At 48.0% G+C, this 19,340-nt stretch overlaps 1 protein-coding gene across 1 annotated transcript in view; it reads right to left on the reverse strand.

Moving 5' to 3' along the window:
- FNDC1 (fibronectin type III domain containing 1) overlaps positions 1–8,814 on the reverse strand; it is a 105,627-nt gene extending 96,813 nt beyond the window's left edge. Inside the window, exon 1 of the mRNA XM_019412698.2 lies at positions 8,545–8,814. Within this exon, the coding sequence (XP_019268243.2) occupies positions 8,545–8,653 (109 nt within the window). The 5' untranslated portion in view covers positions 8,654–8,814. The remainder of the gene's footprint in view (positions 1–8,544) is intronic.
- Positions 8,815–19,340: the final 10,526 nt, after the last annotated feature.

Here is a 19,340-nt window from a genome sequence, read left to right on the forward strand (position 1 = left end):
GCCTGTCCACGACGTGACAGCTGTCAGACCCTGAAACGAGGGGATGCTTGGGTGACCTTCAGGGCAGAGCATCACTACTTAGGCTCCAAGAGTCTGCATAGATTATGCCCATCGATTTCAGTTCCAAGTTACCTACCGCCACCACGGCCACAAACTCCTAAAATTACCCACGGTTTTTTTCCCTTGGAAACCACACTGAATTCTGTCCACAGAACCACCCTCAACCCCAAAGACACTTGACGTTCAGTACTCCCATCTTAACTATAAAGTCTACCAACCTGCCCACACGTGAAGGCATGAGACTCATGGTAACCTGGAACCCATTCCAAGATGGGATGTTCTAGGGGCACCTGGGTGGCTCAGTCGGTTGAGCATCTGACTTCGGCCCAGGTCATGATCTCAGGTCGTGAGTTTGAGCCCCCACTGGGCCCGCTGCTGTCAGCCTGTCAGTGCAGAGCCCGCTTCAGATCCTCTGACCCCTCTCTCTCTCCCTCCCCTGCTGTGCTCTCCCAAAAATGAATATTTTTTTAAAATGGGATTGTTCTAGAACATTTCAGATAGGACTGGAAGTAAAGACAGTAGTTAGGAGCTGTCAGCTTGGTCTAGCATGTAATGAAGAAACTCCCCAAGCTTCAAAAAAATAAGCAGATATAAGAGAACCCCCCCCACCCATCTGGCCCGACTCCTGCACCGTCCTCCACTCAGCGGCCACGCAATCTCCCACTGTGGATGCCCTTTCAATGGCCACGACTGCTTTGGACTATGGTCAAACTCCAGGCCCTTCCTAAGCTGCCTACTGCTGACCTTTCCAGCCCTGAATGCCACCATTCTCCCAAGGGGTCACTTTGCAGGGGCCACCAGAAAACTCACATTTCTTCACACATGTCACGATGCCCCTTGCCTCTGAGCCTTCACACCCACCGCATGGTGGTCCTCCACCCGAAATGTCCTTCCTTGCCCTCCTTCTCTAACTAATGCCCACACCCGTCTTCAAAACCCAGCTCAAATACGGCTGTCCGAGACTTCCAGTCTGATTCCCCCCAGGGACTGCCCTCATACACACTACACTGTGTGTACCCTCTTCCCCACCCCCTCTCTGCCTGTGCATTCTGGACAGATGGACTGTGTTTGTTGGACTTGGTATCCCTGTGTCTGACAGGCATTGATGCTTGGGCACTGACGCCTGGGCATTGACCCTTGCTGACTGAATGAATGGAAGGATGGATGGATGGATGGATGGATGGATGGCCTTCAGATGGAGACTCACACAAAATTAGAGCCAGAAGGGGCCCCTAGCCATGTCTACAGTCCCGTTCTGTCACTTTGTGAGAAACAGGCCCACAGGGTCATGACCTACCCGAGTTCACACAGTACAAGCCAGCACGTGGGTCAGGTGAAGTGAATGCGGATGCGGGTGAAGAGATGTGACCCTGCAAAATAATCCCTAAAACACAAATCCCAGCATTTAGAGGACACTTATTTCTGAGAAGTTCCAAACACCTTAACAATAATTCTGTTACAGTCTTACCACCTCCAGGAGAGGTGAGGATCTGCCAACCCCCGGGGTTAACACGTAACATCTGTCAGCACTGTTCCCTGATTTAAGTGGTCTGCTGTAAACAAACTTGAATTCTGGGAACCTTCTAGTGACAACACAAGACCGACAGATTCCACCATAAGGATCAGGCATCACAGAGAACCACTGTACTAAACACTGAAGTGTTTCTGTAACAAACCAGACACAGAACACTCATCTCAAGGGCACGTTTTAACAGGAGCCACTGAGGAAAGACACTTCCTGCAATGAAGATCATGCTTATACCCAAATGCCAAATATATTTTGTAATAGGGAATAGGCTCATCGGAAATTAAGCCCTACTGGAGCTCAATACGCTTTGGGGTGTGACAGGATCATTTCCCAATAGCCAACGGCAGTGTCACCAGAGCATAGACTTACAAGGGCGTTCTGAGCAAATCAGAAATGCTGGTGCCAGTTCCCACCACCAGCTTAAAGAAGAAAGAAAACAAGGGAAATTAAGCAAACATCCAAATGGGAGCTGGGAGAGTCTGCGGGAAGCACGGAGGATGTGGATCCAGAAGACGGGGGTCCAAATCCTGGGATACCACAGACTACAGGACCGACTTTGGGAAAATCAGTTAACTCCTCTGAACGCAGTTCCCTCGTGGTGAGGTGAGGGTGCTACCAACTTCACGAGGTCGCCGTGAAAATCAAATGAAATAACATACGGAGAAACGGTAAACTCTGTGGCACTTTTAACTGCCAGTTATTATTAAAAAGAAATTAAAATGCATACCTAAGAATGCCACGTAAAGTGAAAATGGAATTGTGTTGGTTATACCATTATGACAAGTTAATCGTTTCCTCCACATAGAGGAGACCGAGGCAGAAAACTGTGAGCAATGACACTAGCAGCTGTCCAGCTATTTTGCTAGACTTACAAATCTGCCTTAGAACTTGCATTACTCCCCAGATACCAAGAGAATCCACGGAGGGTAAAGGGGAGAAACTGATTCATCAACTCATTCGAAACGGACCCGCAGCGCTCAGGAGGCTGCGTCCTCCTCCAGTGACCCTCCAGTCCCCCGTGTTCCAGCTGCCGCAGCTCTGGAGGAAGAGCAGAAATACCAGGGACCCCCAGGGCTAAAGGGTTGCTGACACTCCCCCCCACCCCCGGATTTAACTTTAGGCTTCAAATTCCTCCTCACCAATGGTCAGTTGAAAATTACTAGGAAGCACTCAATTCCACTCTTAATGATTTGTCCTTCCTGACTTAACGTCTGAAGGAAGCTTCAGTGAGGAGCAAAACCGAACAAGGGCAAACACTAAGAGAAACCCAGAGCACGTTTGTCCTAATTTTCTTAACTCTGAAAAAGCCACAGCTGCCGGGGCGCCAATGCAAAGGGCCCGCGGGCGGTGGAAACGCCGCCAGCAGGCCAGCAGCGCCCTCTAAGGGCCGCGAAGCGCAAGCGCTGCCGAGGAAAAGGAACAGGAAAACTGTCTTCCTCAGGACGTCCCCTAAATGCTCAGCGGCACAAACATAACTGTGTTCAAAATGTCTACATTTTAACCATCTGGCCCATATTGGAGAAATTTCCTTAATGAAAAATCAATAATGACACAATTCCCCAAAACAGAATGAAATTCACATTCTTTGTAACTAAGACGAGGTTAAATTCTAGGAGAGACACAAAGAGGTTAGCTCATCAATACCCTGATCCAAAAGCTCCAATATGTGCTTACTGAAACCAGTAAAAGAAATAAGCAATATCCGCCCCTGGCCCAGCTACCCAGCTCTCCTCAAAGGCACCCAGAGTTTCAGGTTCCAATGTATTCTAACATAAACAGTCTATGGATTAACAAGTAAATAGATACATATTTTTCTCTCCTTTATTTTTATAGCTTTAGATACTTGCCTCTGTATTTCCAAACTGAAATAAAATCCCCTGATAAGAAGTTTAATGATAACTTAAGAAATCCCCAAGTTCCACAGGGAACAACGGAAAGAGGTTTGCTTCCTAATTATCTGAAGACTGATGGGGTCTTTCCTGGAATGTTTGCTTCCAGACTCCCCCCTCCCCCCCCCCACTGCCCACTCACCCCTGCAGTAGCAGAATAACAGCTCCCAAAGATGTGTATGTCCTAATCCCCCAGAGCCTGAGAATATGTGACCTCATGTGGCAAAATGGACCTTGCAGATGTGATGAAGGACAGGACCTGGTGCTGGCGAGATTATCCTGGATGATCCTGGTGGGCCCAATATAACCACAAGGGTCCTCATAAGTGAAAGAAGGAGTCAGGAAGGTCAGAGTCAGAAACTGCAATGTGTGGGTGGGGGCAGAGTCATGGGACTGCTGGGAGGGGCCCCTAGAAGAATGTGGGCACTTCTAGAAGCTATAAAGACAAGGATCAGATTCTCCCCAAGAGCCTACAGAAGGAACATGGCCCTTCATCTTAGCCCAATGAAACCCGCTTTGGACTTCTGACTTCTAGAACTAGAAGATAATGAATTTGTGTTTTTTTATGCCACTAAATTTGTGGTACTCTGTTACAACAGCAAATAAGAAACTAATTACCCCCCCCCCACACACACACACACATACACACACACTCCTCACCCCCCCTCCCCCCGCCTGTTTTCAGGGAATGGGCCTTTATGACTTAGCTAGAGATATGAACAGCCTTGGTTAGACATATTGACAATGCTCTGGAATTGTCCAGGGATAATTTTTCAATGACAGGAATTGTCACCCTGCAATTCTTTTACAACCTCTGATTCAACAGTAACAAATTGCATGTTCAGTTGATGAATTAAACAGTTCATCTGGGTGCGCTCCAATGCACAAGATAAAAGGAAAGGGTATTTCACCTCCTCCTCTCAAAGAGGACAGAAGTAAGGAGTGAAACCCTACAGAGCTGGGTGTAGGTTGGGCCACAAGAAAGTCACTGAGGGCTTCTGGAGATGGAAGGTATCTTTCCATTCAGTTGGACTAGTGGAGACTGACTGGCCCAAGGCCACACAGCATGTGAATGACACCATGAGACTCAGACCTAGGCATCCTGATTTTGGAATTACTCCCCTTGTCTACACCAGCAGTTGCCAAACTTCCTGTTCTCTGGATTCCTTCCTACTGTTAAATTAATGAGGTTCTCACAGAGATTTATATTTATGTGGGTTTTATCTGATGCTATCTACTGACCAGAAATTAAAACTAGGCACAAGTTACTATGCATGTATTAAATCATTTTAAAATAGCAGCAGTAAACCATTTCATATTGGCATTAAAAAACTGGATTTTATGAAAAATCACCATTTTCCAATACAAAAAGTAATTGACGAATGGCATTGTTTTGCACTTCAGCATATCTCTTTAATAGAAAACAGCAGGATCTCTTATGTGCTTATGCCTTCAGTCTATGGAAATATGTTGTTTTGGTTGGTGAACCTGAAAAAAACCCAGCCTCACACAGATCTATAGTTGGAAAAGTATTTTAAAAGCCTTATGAGTAAGTTTGGAAAATCTTTGATACTACACCAAAACTCATCAAGTAGCAGTTTCTTAAAGGTTAGTTGTGATACAGAATCTGAAACCATCTCAAGAATTTTTCACATTTTGTTACATGAAAAATCCATTGGGCTATCTTGCACTTTGGACGGATCTTTTAGCCAGGCAAGATTTTGTAACACTCAGCATTGGTCACTTAGATTTACTGGTTCACCTGGTTATGCAGGTCATATCCTGAGACTTTTATTTAAGTTTATTTATTTATTTTGACAGAAAGAGAGAGAGAAAGACAGAGCAGGGGAGGGGCAGAGAGAGAGAACCCCAAGCAGGCTTCGTACTGTCAGCACAGAGCCCAACGCAGGGCTCGAACCCACACACCATGATCATGAGATCATGAGATCATGACCTGAGCCAAAATCAAGAGTCAGACGCTTAACCAACTGAGCCACCCAGGCACCCAGTATGCTGAGACATTTTTATAAGATAATATTTAAAACATCACACTCATGTATATCACCATCAATATTATTAGAAAAGTTTTTAAGTATTAGGAAGCTTTCGATCGATGTTAGAGATGACCTGGCAAAATTCTTTCATTAGAAAGTTGAAATTTTATCACCAGCAAGACATACAATCAGTTATCCTATTAGAAGTGGCAGGCCCCTTTGTTCATTTTTGAGAAGATGTCTGCCAAATACCCGTTTGTGGTCATTCTTTCTGGTAAATATGGCGTGCCATGAAAAAAGAAGCTAGTTCAGTTCCCAACTCAAGCTACCGCATAAGAACTTTTCTTCAGGATTACCACTGAACTTGGGTAGTTCGCAGAACTGCTTTATGTCCCTTTCCTGTTCCCTCACACACAATATTAAAAAGACATGCATTCAAGGGTAGAGAGTTGGCAAAATGAATCATTGTTACTGCTGCCACAGGACACGCTTCATTGGAACTGGCATAGCTTTACTGCACTTCAAAGGCCTAAAAAAATTCAGTGACTACGAGTACAATATGGTGCCACTGCCTTGATTCACACTAAAGCACCAGCGGTTTTACTCACCAAGCTTCTCACCCTTGCTGTCAATGTCAACACGGTAAAAAAAAAAAAAAAAAAAAAAAGGCAAAGAGTATCTTCGTATTACTTTGAAAATAGTTTTGACCTGGCAGAGTCCCTGAAAGGATATTTAAGTTTTAAAGAAGCAAAGTCACGTCACCCATAACCACCCTGAGGGAACTGCTGTAAATGTATGTGAGTGTGTGTGTCCCCACATTTTTAGAGAAATGCATCCTATCAGACTGGCAAGTGCCATCATTATTTTAAGGGTTGCATGTTAGTTTATTGATGGGATGGATGATGGAGGCATTGCCTGCTTATTTTGTTTTACATTAATTGACCACCAACTTAAAGAGTTTACATAGATCCTCAGCATGCCCCGCAAATCACCTCTGTTTTAAGGAGAGCCCCCTCTGAGCTGTGATGCTTTGCCATCTAAAGTGGCTCTGGGTGATTTCATTACAGGGATTCTGGCCCCCAAAGGTTGGAGAGTAGGGGGAGGCTTGACTCAAGCAGCTTGCTGGGCCCATGCACTGATTCAGCCAGAGCAGGAGCAGTGCGCCCGTGGCCTTGCTGTCAGACCCAGAATACAAGTCTGCAGAGGTGACTGGAGCTATGTCCAGCAGGACAGACAGGAAGCCTTCCAGAGGAGCAGATGAAATAAATTATGTGCCCCATGATTTCTTTCACAGCATCAGGGAGCTATCTGCAGATGATGTCTGTTTCTTTCCTTCTTCTATTTCCCTACAATGCAGTAAATATTCATTTCGAAATGTGCTTGTCCACTTCTAGTCTGATCATCACTGTACTGCAAATCCCACGTCAACACAGAAGAGAGAGTGCCAGCAAGCATTCCAGGCTGCACATTCCACAGCTCAGTGGATTTACGGAGCAGAAGCAAGAGAAGGAAGAGCACGGAACACAGAAGCATTTCTGAAGCTATCACAAACAACCCCGAGTCCAGACGCACTCAAATGTAACCCATTGGGCAGGTGGCAGCGGGATCTAACAGGAATGAAGGTGGAATCGTCACAAAGCCGGTTCAGCATTACTTCCAGCTCCAGCCCATTTTCTGAGACAAAAACTCTTTCAACATTCAGAAATTTTAATTTAGGAAAAAAAAAAAAAAAAGCCATGGGTTGTAGGTGGGGAATTTGAAAGGCTTTAAAATAGTTGTATTCTTGTGAACCACTGTCCCACATATTCCGTGAATGCTTTCCTAGAGATTGCTAACAGAGAGGAAAACAAAACCCACCACTAGCACTGCCTTTTATGAAGACGTGCCTCTGGCATCCCAGCATGTGACATAAACCCGAGCGTTATGCAGGATGGACCCACCAAAAAGAATTGAACGACAACACGACACCCCTCCCCCAACATTCTCCCATTCCCCTTGTACAAAAGGGCTATGGGGACACTAAACAGCATCATAAAGCAAGTAGCCCTCATTGGAGTCACATCTGAATTTTTATAACCCAGCCAGGAGTGAACAGTCTCAAACAAAAACATGGACTTCTTGGATTCCTGCAAACTGATGGCATAAATAAAAGCCACACGCTTTAAGTGTGAAAATGCCTGCACAGGAGGTGGGAACAAGGGCCGCCAAAGGCTTAAGGGTGAAAACGCCACCACAAACGTATCTCTTTCTGCAGGAAACGTTCAGGAACTCTGACAACCGGCCCGCGGGCATTTTCCCAAAAGCGCTGCTCACATCACCATCGCATCTCCAACTTCAGTCTTTGGGGAAGGGGGAGCTTCTCCCAGATCGGCTCCCCCACTTTCCCTCTCTCTCCGCTCTCAAGACCGATGTCTTCTCCCAGCTCCAAAGTTCTCACCGGGAGGTACTGGCCTCCGTCAGGGCGCGGCTGCCGCTTGGGCACCGAGGTACCCGACCGCCCCGCGACAGCTCGCAGCTTTTAGAAGAGTGCGCTTCTAGAAGAGTCCTGCCTCCCTCTCCCTGCCTCCCCCCTGGTCTGTCGAATGCCACCTTCCAACGGGCAATCCTACCTCGGGGCAGGTGAACTGGGGGAAAGACAGATGCCCACGGGGAAATTCTGGGCGAAGGAAAGCATCACCACCGAGGGGTCGCTTTTCACTCTCTCTTTTTTTGTTTGTTTGTTTTTTCCCTTTGCCTGAATCTCTCCGGGAAGTTACACTGCTCGAGCCTCCAGAACTCGAGTCTCCAGAACTTTGCGCGTTCGACGGCAAAGTCAAAACCGAGAGCGCTGAGGTCCCCGGTTACCAACGGTGTCCCCGCGCCCACCTCCCGCGCGCGCGGCGCCAGTGCCCAGACCCCGCTCCCCGACCCGCGAGCGATGAAGACGCACAGGTTAGTGACACTGACACGCACAGCACAGAGCGGGACGGCGGTCCCCGGAGCGACAGGCAGGGGGGGTGACGCGCGAAGGGTGGACAGAGAAGCGGCGAGGAGGCGCGGAGAGCCCGGCAGCCGAGCCCGGAACTGCGCGTACCTGGAGCCCCCGCCGGGCACACGACGGGCAGCAGCGCCGCCAGGAGCAGCAGCGCCGCCCAGGGCAGCGGGCACCGCGCGCGCGGGGCCGCCCCGGCCTCGGGCGCCATCGGGAGCCCGGGGTGCGCGGCGGGCTGGGCGGGCGGGCTGGCGGGTGGGCGCTGGGCCGGAGTCGGGGAGCGCGGGGGCGCAGCCGTCGGGTCCCCGCCGTCCGTATGGGAGTGCGCGCTCTGCGCGGTGTCCGCGGCGCCCTGGCCCCGCGCTGGTCGCTCCGCCCGCGCACCGGCCGCCGCGCCGCGTACTGAGGCCGCCGGCCGCCGGCCGTGCCTTTTAGCCGCGAGCGGGCGCCCCCTGTCGGCGGCGGGGCGGCGGGGCCAGGCGGGCGGGGCACTGGGTGCCGCGCCTGGGCTCCGGCTGCCGGAGCGCCCCGGAACCCCGCTTGGCGGTTCTGAAAATTCGGTGATTTCGGTGCGGGGCGAAGTGGCCTGGGACGTTCCTCCCATTGTCTAACCTGTCTCGTTTTCTGGCTCGGGAAATGGCTCATCGCGTCCAATCGCTTGCCAAGCCCAAGAGTGTGTGCCCTGTGATGATCCCTTAAACAAACATCCTGGTTTCAACGCTGGGGACTGGAGCCAGGCCCCTTCACCTCCATCTGCACATTGCGGTCTTGCCTGCGGCTCGCCCGGGCCTTCCCACAGCCCGCGCGCCCAGGAGAGGGGGCTTTAATGTCCCTAGACACTGCTGCCCCTGGCTGTCGTTTCTGTGGAGCGTGTCAACTCGTCTCAAAGGAGGGCATCCAGCCCGAGGACTTGGCTGGCCTTGCTTCCTCCAGTATCTATTAGGGTGCCCCTGGGCCTATTATTAGACTCCCACCTGTCTGTAGTCAGCCCTCGCCCTTCGGAAGCCTCGCCGCGCCTGCAAGCGGGCTGGGAGCGCCCCTGGAGGCGACAGGGTCACCTGCATCAGGCGGGCCCAGGTTGGGGCGCAGGGTGCTGTCGTCACCCCTCCCCCAGTTTCGTCGCAGACCTGATCCCGCCAAAGCTCACAACCTAACATTGAGTCAGTTCTCCATCGGGACAACCCAAGACCAGATTTGTGTCCTTCCGCAGAGTGGAAAAGATTATAAAATGAATTGTAGACCGATGAAAAAGAGAAATACAGCATCTCTTTTCTGAAACAAAGCGACAATGCATCCATGCCCTTAAACCTTGGCTGGTGCCTCTTGCCCAGTGATCATCTATGAAATCGGTAATTCCTTCGGCCTTCCTTCCGGAAAGCTTTCTCCTGGTTCACAGCGAGGGTTCCTTCTTCATTCATCCTGCGAGCTCTGTGTGCTCCCAGAGCTCTTGGAGTTTGCAAGCATTTTAATGTTTAAATACACACTTTCTTCCATTACTCCACAGTATTGCAGTGTTTCCTCCATAAGCCATGTAATGGAGCTGTGGCTCTTGTCTGCCCAGCAGCCCCCACCTCCTGCTCTTTTGGGAATAGCAGCCCCTTCCCCCACTCAATCAAGTGATTGCAGTGGGACCTATCCCTAGCCCATTTGGTCCGGGATCCCCAGTGGCCCAAGCAGGATCAAAGTCAGAATTTTCTAACTGGAGCTGGCGGTAAAGTCTTTCTCCAGTCATTCATGGATGTTGAAGGGTGGTAGCTGTGGTAGGCTGAAATATGGCCCCTTAAAAGATATCCATACCCTAATTCCCTGGAATCCATGAATGTTACCTTGTGGAGGTGGGGGCTGCATATGTGAATAAGTTCAGCATTTTGGGATGGAGAGATTATCCTGGGTTATCTGGTGGGCCCTAAATGCCATCACATGCACCGTTACAAGGAGAAGGGGGGGGTGTGTGTGTGACACACACAGAAGAGAAGGCAATGTGCACACAGAGGCAGAGATGGGAGGGATCCCACCATGAGCCGAGGTAGGGGGCAGTCACAAGAAGCTAGAAGAGACAAAGAGCAGATTCTCCCTGAGGGCCTCTGCAGGGAGCACAACCCTGCCCGCACCTTGAGGCCCTCACCTTGACTCCAGTGGAACAAATTTCAGACTTCTGGCCTCCAGAACTGGGAGAGAATACATATCAGGGTTTTTTTGTTTAATGTTTATCTTTGAGAGAGTCAGAGTGTGAGTGGGGGAAGGACAGAGAGAGAGGGAGATAGAGAATCCGAAGCAGGCTCCAGGCTCCGAGCTGTCAGCACAGAGCCCGACCTGGGGTTTGAACTTATGAACCGGAAGATCAGGCCCTGAGCTGAAATCGGACACTTAACTGACCAAGCCAACCAGGCACCCAGGCATTTCAGTTGTTTTAAAACCACAGGTTGGTAGTTGTGACAGCAGCCACAGGAAACTGATACAGCAGCCAAGAGGTGCCTATGTCTCTGGCTCTAGCTTTGATAGGCACCATCCAAGACAGAATAAAGTCAACACACAGAGAATAACTCAACAGGGAAGAAGAGTCAGGCAGATGTCAAGTTCTGGGCTCCAGCTCCAGCCCTGTGCTTCCTAAGGTCCGGGAGACATAAATTCCCTTTTGCTAAATCAGAGTGGGATTTCCATCCCATGTGACCACTGAGTCCTGACCAGTACCTTCCTTCCTTCCATGTGAAATGCTTGTGCGCGTGTGCTTGCCTCCCAGCATGTTACTTATTAGAGCAACTTCCTTATGGGGTCATCTCACAATCAAGTACGAGCAAAATGGCCTCCCACTGGATCACAACAGTCAGGGACTTAGATATGAAATGCAGTTATCAACACTTATGAGTCAGGATTCTGATTTGATTACAAATTTGAGAGTGTGTTTCATCGTAAAAAGTCCTAAAAGGAGACTTCAAACTTGAGGTTTAAAACATCTCAAAAAAGTATGATCTAAGGGTCATAGTCTCCTATCCTCAATGTGACCACTTGAAAAATATAAGCTCCCTGAAGTTTTCTTCCACTTTATTTTACTATTGTCCTGATAGACTTTTCTATTTTTTTCACATAATTTCTTAAGCTCCTGGTTGTTGCTTCTATTTTGTTTATCAAAAACAACAAAAAACAAAAAAACAAAAAAACAGAGTAGATGTCACTCTTGGGCCAGACAGATTATCAGTACTTAATTGTGGCCCTTTCCTAGCTGGCCTCCAGGCTGTTTCTACGGTTTATTTCCAGATTTATGAATCTGTCTGTGTCCACATCACTATGTCTGGTTCTAGTTATTTTTTAAATAACCATACATTCAAAGATCTCAACACTCTCCATACATATTGTCATGGTGTTCCAATGTGGTGGGTAGATTAAAATGCTATTCTCATGTGGGTAAATGGAAACCAAGTTCCAATGCCCATCCAGTATAGTTTTGAGAGCGCATGTCTCACGTTAAAAAAAAATGTTTTGGGGTGCCTGGGTGGCTTGGTCGGTTAAGCATCCGACTTCGGCTCGGGTCATGATATCACGGTCCGTGAGTTCGAGCCCCGCATCGGGCTCTGTGCTGACAGCTCAGAGCCTGGAACCTGTTGCAGATTCTGTGTCTCCCTCTCTCTCTGCCCCTCCCCTGTTCATGCTCTGTCTCTCTCTGTCTCAAAAATAAATAAACGTTAAAAAAAATTTTTTTTTCAAATGTTTTTTTAAATTATAAAAGGGGCACCTGAGTGGCTCAGTTGGCTAAGTGACCGACTTCGGCTCAGGTCATGATCTCGCAGTTTGTGAGTTCGAGCTCCGCGTCGGGCTCTGTGCTGAGAGCTCAGAGCCTGGAGCCTGCTTCGGATTCTGTGTCTCCCCCTCTCTCTACCCCTCCCCTGCTCATGGTCTGTGTCTCTCTGTCTCTCAATAATAAATAAACGTTAAAAAAAATTTTTTAATAAAAAAATAAAAAAAGAAAGTGCATGTCTCATACCATCATCTGACATCAAATCTCATTCAGGCTTCGGTTTGGCTCACATGGCTCTTTAATTTCCTTTTTAAGCAGCACACCTGAATATATCTGCATGCTGGGACAGCATCAGGAAACTGTATAATCCCCATTCCATGATGGTGATGTGCACACAGCTTTTAGAAGACTCTCCATCACGTAGAATGAAAGGAAGGGAGTACTCACAGCACTTGCAGTGACTGAGAGATCACTTGGTCCAGGCACAACAGAACCGGAGAGCATCAGTCTCTAGGATGCCATAAACAGAGGCGAAGGGGCAAAGAAAAAAGAAAATAGAGGTAAGCGAGTAGACTTCACCTTGACATGGGAGAAAAAAGATGGAGATTGCTTCTAACCAGCAGTAAAATAATAACATAATGCTTCCCCCAACTTTTCTTGAGTGGTATCTATTTTGTTCTGATTCCCACAATAATCTTAGAGCCACTACTCTGGTTTTACAGAGAGAAATCCAAGCCTCCGAGAGTTCGTGGGGTTTGTCTCCCCACACTAGTGACTGCTCAGGGTGAGAGTCCCACCCACACCATCTGACTCCAGGGGCACATCTTTTCCACAATGCCGTGGTACCTCCAAATGCCTCTTGTCTATTATATTTTCATCAGAAGCATCAGGATCAAAGCAGAGAAGACAATACAAGTACATTTTACATGTCCCACGCCCAGTACAGATTTATCAGACACACTTCTTTATCATCCAAATGGCGAGCAATCCTTACACAAGACCTCGATATTACATCATTTACCTTCTCAGGGTTTGGAAGGTGCAGGAGGAGAGACGTGGTAGTGACATTTCTGTAAATCTATCATTGCCTGAAACAGGTTTCCTCTTGCCAAGGCAAGTTCTCTTTTGTGCAAATATACGGGGAACTGGTGGAACAGAAAGGATTAAGATGTCAGATAGCCAACCTAGCCTATGAACTGTTGACGATTCTCATTGAGAATGTTTCGATTGCCATGAGAGAAAAGCCCACAGACCTTATTCTAAGCTTCTGTCTAGTGGCCCAGGCCATTAGACAAACATACTCAAATGGAAGCACCCAGATGTTCCAGTTTATCACCTACCATTTGTCAATGGGCACAGGACTTGGGCTAGATCGAGAGGAATCATTCATTAATCTATTCCTGTCTATAGCCTCTGTTGAACATCTGTCTCTCTGCCAAGTGATGTGTTAGAATCTGGAGATAAAATGTGACTGAGGCTCAGGCAGTGCTTGCCTCGAAGTAAGACAGAAACAAACAAAAAAATTGCAATCCAGAGTGCCATGATATTTAGGCCGTGAAGCTTACAGGCATTGTTCTAAATGCTGCTTATCTTTTCTCTTTCTTTATTTTCCTTTTTCCCCAAGGAGGGCTTTAACCCTACATGTACTTTCCACAGGCAGGCATCACTCAGGGTGCACTCACTCTAATCCTACGGAATGAAGAAATCTGGTTTGTGGGGAAGGCATTAGTAAACTGGGGTGGAACAGAAGCTCAAGATGTCCAATATCTGAGTCACGGTTGGCAGTTTGAGAAACTGGCCCGGGCATTATGCTGGCAAAACTCATGTCCGGCCGCCTTCCAGCCTGCCTTGGCCTGGCCCCGCCTCCGGTCCAGAGCACAACATGGGGCAGGTCGGTGGGTACCACAGAGCCAAGGGCACAGAACTGCCAAGTGCCGAGCATGTCACACTAGCCACACACGCCTCAGACCCCACACACGTGGACAAGTACTCGTGCTCAAAATGCAGAAGTGAATTATTTCTTCCGTAAGCCTTTAATGAGCTCCTACTACATACACAGCCTATATTCAGGGGCACAGACCTGTGGTCACCTCTGAAATGGCATGGACCAGCAGATAGCTGATGGGTCTTGGCCATCAACAGCCCAGGAGGCTACCCCTGGGCAAGCCACAGAATGTCCCAGCATAATCCTGGTGCCCAAAAAGACCCTTCTCTCCCCAGGAACACCCACCTCTGGTGGTAGTATCGTGCTACCCAGCGTGACCCGCCCTGGAGAAGGTGAGGAAGAAGAGAGTTTGTTCACAGTGAGCCCCAGCCCCTTTCCTCCTGGGTGGCACCTCCTCTTATATCCCTTACCCCAGTCCCCACCGCCCATGGACACTCTACCAGTACCAACACCACTATCAAACCTGCCTTCAAGGTCGACCCTACACCCCTTTCTGGCTGAAATGTGAGTAAGTGACTGATAGGGCTTCAGGAAGGTGCTCTTCCCTACAAGTATTGGGTGCTTTTCAACTCACAAAGTGTGATCTCATTCACCTTTAGGAACCACGAAGAGGGAAAACACACTATTATGCCCGTTTTACAGAGGGACAAACGGACCTTATATGCCCAGCCCACGTATATACAGTTAGTAAGTGTCAGAGCCAGAACTAAGTCGTGATACCCCATTTGTAAACTCAGTCCTCTTTGCTTTTTAGGCCAGTCCAAATAACACTTCTCCTGTGAATTAGCAGCAACAAAATATCAGCAGGCAGTCATTTAAGACTAGGACCTCTTTCATTTACACTTTAGAAAAAGTACCCATTTTTTGCACCAGCTTTATAACCAACTCTTCCAGGCTGCATTTGAGAAGCAAAGTAAGTCCATTTTTCTTACATCCTTTAGGGGAAAAGATCAGCACAGAAGTGGCACCCAAGAAGAAACTTCCTATGATTTTGTACCATTCAAACCTGTGTGCTTCTCTATAACATAATTCATGAACTGGGTATTTATGATGCTCTGGAGCTATTTCATGGGTTACCTCCATTCTGGGAAGGGACCTTAGCCCTTCTGCTCCTGCCTCAGCCATACAGCATTATCCCCATGATCTCGCCCTCCTTCTGCAAGCACCCTTTCCTTGGCCTCTGACGCTCGGTACTGTCCTGGCTTCTCCTCCATTTCTCCTACACTCCTCCTCCATTTTCTTTGCTGTCAGGGCCTTTTTCTGCTCTCCGTCTCTTCTCTCGGTGGAAGACACCCCCTAGGCTCCTGCTACAATAACTGTGTGCACCATCACCCACCCTCTCTCAGTCTGACTCACCGTGCTGCCTCCTCCCACAGGGCCTTTGCACCAGCTGATCCTTTCCCCTATTCCTTTCTGCCTTCCTTCCTTTCCTTCATAACCCAGCTCAGACCAAAGTCCCCCCCCCCCCGCCCCAACCTCTGCAAGCTGGTAAAAAGCCCCCTGTAAACCCACACAAAGCATCATACAACTTTCCTTTGCATTCCTTCTCATGGCTACATGTTTGCACTTATCTGTGTGCGTATCATTATGCATCACCATGGCTGGACTGTAAGCTCCACTAGGACAGAGACCAGGTCTGTTTTTGCTCACCCTGTAGTTCAGGAACTGGTGCATGACCTGACTCAAACAGGTGCACAGCAAACATTTGTTGAGGCATGTAGGCTGAAGGACATTTTGTACTCAGCAGAACAACCTTGGTAGAGTTGGCCTCTGCAGGAAGGCAGGGTGAGCCTGGACCTCCTCCCTGCCGCCATTCCACTCCCACCCAAATCCTGGCTGTATTTAATACCCTCCATGCATACCCAGCGGTTCATTGAACCCATGGGCAGACGACATCAGGCTGAGAGATGCTCCTGCAAACACAATTTAGAAACACGAGACTTCCCATTCTGGACAACTGGTGCACTGAGTCTAGTAATTGCAAGAAGATACTCATTTATTGTTTCCAAGGCAGGGAAGGAATGAGTGGCAAGTAACTGTGTAACAAATCCAGTTTTTTTCATTAATTGGTGACACTCATCCTTTTGTTGTTTCTTTAACTGGCCCAACAGATAGGTGGTGAGTGCCTTGGGATTTGCAGACACCATAATTTCTCTAATCAGATGGTGCAGCCGGTTTGGTAAATGCAGTATTAACCACTGATGCCAAGGAGCTGTCCACGAACTTAGACCTAATGTCGGTGATCACCTTGACCAACACTGTCCTATGAGAAAGGCACAGATTGAAGGACACTCTCTAGATGATCTTCTTCTCTTCTAGTCCGTGACTGAACAATTACTCAAGGATATGACAGGTTTATTTTTCGTGTTTTTTCAGAAAGCGTGTCTTCCTGTTATTCCAAATATTGGTGACTTAAAGCAGTACTCATGTATTGCCCTTCCCAGCTTCCATGGGTCAGGAATTCAGAAGCAGTTTGGTAGGCAATTGTGGCCAGACGGCTCTCTTTTTCTTTGTTGTTTATTTATTTATTTTGAGAGAGGGAGCAGGAGAGGGGCAGAGAGAGGGAAGAGAGAGAGAATCCCAAGCAGGGACCTCACTGTCAGCACAGAACCATGAACCGTGAGATCATGACCTGAGCTGAAACCAAGAGTCAGCCTGAGTCACCCAGGCACCCCTGGATGGATGTCTCTCATTAGGTACAGTCAGAACATCAGCTCAGGATGCTGTCATCTGAAGGTCTGTTGGGGCAGGAGGACCCACTTTCAAGAGGATCCACTCACATGGCGGGCAAGTCGGTGCCGGCTGTTGGCCAATGGCCTCAGTTCCTCTTCATCCGGGCCTCCGACAGGGCTGAGTGTCCTCAGAGCTTGGCAGGTGGCATTCCCTGCAGCAAGCAGAGTAGGAGCCCAAGGAAGAAGCAGCAATGCCTTCCATGACCAGCCTGGGAAGTCACCCAAAGCAACTTACATTACATTCTCTCGGTGACACAGCGAGTGGTATCCCGCTTTCACGCAAACTCTTCAGTTCACTGACCAGTGATTTGGATCTTGGCTCCAAGCTCACTCACCTTGGTTCCAGCTGAAGCCATGCTGCTGGGGAAGGCACACCACCTGCCCAGGCCCCAGAATGTTTGCTCTACAGGGTCACAGAACATGATATCCTACTCTCCATCGCCTTCTCTTATTTATGCTCTTGCCTCTGATGTCCTTTGTCAGTGTGTCCCACTAGCCCGTGTACCTGATCATGTTTCTTAGCTAGGTTATGGCTTTCTAGTTTGCTTTCATGGCAAGGATCCTTCTCGTGTGCTCATAAAATATGACATATGTTGTAGCTCATAAAGTCTATGCAGAGGCCCATCCAGGACAGATTCCATTTGCAGCCCCGTTGCATTTAGCAGGGCCCCCTGACTGCATCCTGTGAGTGGAAATGATGCAGCTTCTGTCCTCATTGTTCCGGTTGGCCATCCCTCCTCTGTCTCTCTCGTGCACCTCCCTTAACCTAGAAGGCCCCCACCCGTTTTTCCTTCACCTAATCAGTTCATTTCAGCAAATGTTTCTTTGCAGGATGTATTCAAATCTTATGCCACTTCCTCCTGGAAGCCTTCCCTGACTAGACCTTCAAAGAATTTTTTCCTGAAAATTCCTTTGGCACTTAGGTCTGCATTACATCATTCATAATCATGTGTTGTTGTTCCTGGCTTGATGGCAAACTCATTCTTCTTTAGTATCTCATAGAACCATGAAGAACATAGAGAACACACAAGAGAACACCCATAAAAATCATTCTTAAATACCTTAATTGATTTTTCAACAAACATGCACAGAATACCTACTATGTATCAAGCACTGAGATAAATACTGAAGGCACAAACATGAGTAAGACACAGTGTCTGGAATAATCTTTTAGCAGAATGATATCTTGGTGGCAAAATGCACAAGGTCCAATCCTGTATCATTCACTTTAATGTGTGCTTTATCTGCACGGTTTAATAAACTTTGTATCAAATAGAAGTTCAAATGTTGCAATCAAAATATGGCCACTTTGCATATTGTAATAGTTAGCAAACTCCTAAATAAGGCCAATTAATCAAGCTGGATATTCTCTTTAGGCACTTGTTTGCTTGGTTTGCAGAGCCTAACATGAAAATGTCATTGGAATGTATTTTTAAAAGCAAGATGTCTTGTTATAACTGTTGGCAGGAAAGAAAATACGCAAACTTTCAAATATCACAAGGAAAACTTGCAACTGCTGAGCCGCCAAACTGCAGCTTCTCCAAGAAGAGAGATTGCCGGGGCTTCCCAAATGAGGATGGAGCATCTCCCCAGAAGCACGGCCCCCCATCAGATGGACTGAGAGCCCGCTCCCCTCATCTACACCGTGGCTCTGCTCAGTTATCCTTCTGAATGCGGTCACTGCCACCAGCCCTGGGCTTCATTTACTCATTCAAGATTGAATCATTCATTCAAGATTTTATCTCTCCTTTCCATATAAAATACACATCAGTGGAGGACACTTTAGCCTTTTAGCCCTTCAGAATTAAGCCCCCTGAAAGCACCCACTGAACACACCCCACTTCCAGTCCAACCCTCCACCTGGAAAGCCTCTAGGGAGCCACTGGCCGTCACTATGCAGTAGAAACCACCACAGTCTTCTCAGGGATGTCTCCACGGTGCTCCCTTTAAAACACATAGGATCCCGAGGTGCCTGGGTAGCATCCCACTTCAGCTCAGATCATGATCTCATGGTTCGTGAGTTCGAGCCCTGCGTCGGGCTCTGTGCTAACAGCTCAGAGCCTGGAGCCTGTTTCAGACTCTGTGTCTCCCTCTCTCTCTGCCCTTCCCCTGCTCATGCTCTGTCTCTCTTTTTCTCTCAAAAATAAATAAGCATTTAAAAAAAAATTTTTAACCACATAGTATCCCATAAATGCATTTTACCTTTATGTGGAAGAATTATTAAAAATGGGGTTGAAGTGGAAAAAAAAACAGGGGACTGGCTACAAAAATGAAATATAACCTGACCCAAAAGGCAGCTTCAGAGTAGTAGGAAAGAAAGGAGAAGAAACTCTGAGAAAAAGCACAAGGCCACGAAGTCCCAAAGGAAGAATATGTCTGTGTGCATGTCTGCTTGTGTGTGTGCATCTGTGTGTGTGCGTGTGCATGTGTGCATCAGTGTGTGTGCATCTCTGTGTGTGTGCATCTGTGTGTGAGTGTGCATCTGTAT

The sequence above is a fragment of the Panthera pardus genome, unplaced genomic scaffold, assembly GCF_024362965.1.
Source record: "Panthera pardus isolate Hobbes unplaced genomic scaffold, ASM2436296v1 HiC_scaffold_17, whole genome shotgun sequence".
In the NCBI taxonomy this organism is placed as follows: Eukaryota; Metazoa; Chordata; class Mammalia; order Carnivora; family Felidae; genus Panthera; species Panthera pardus.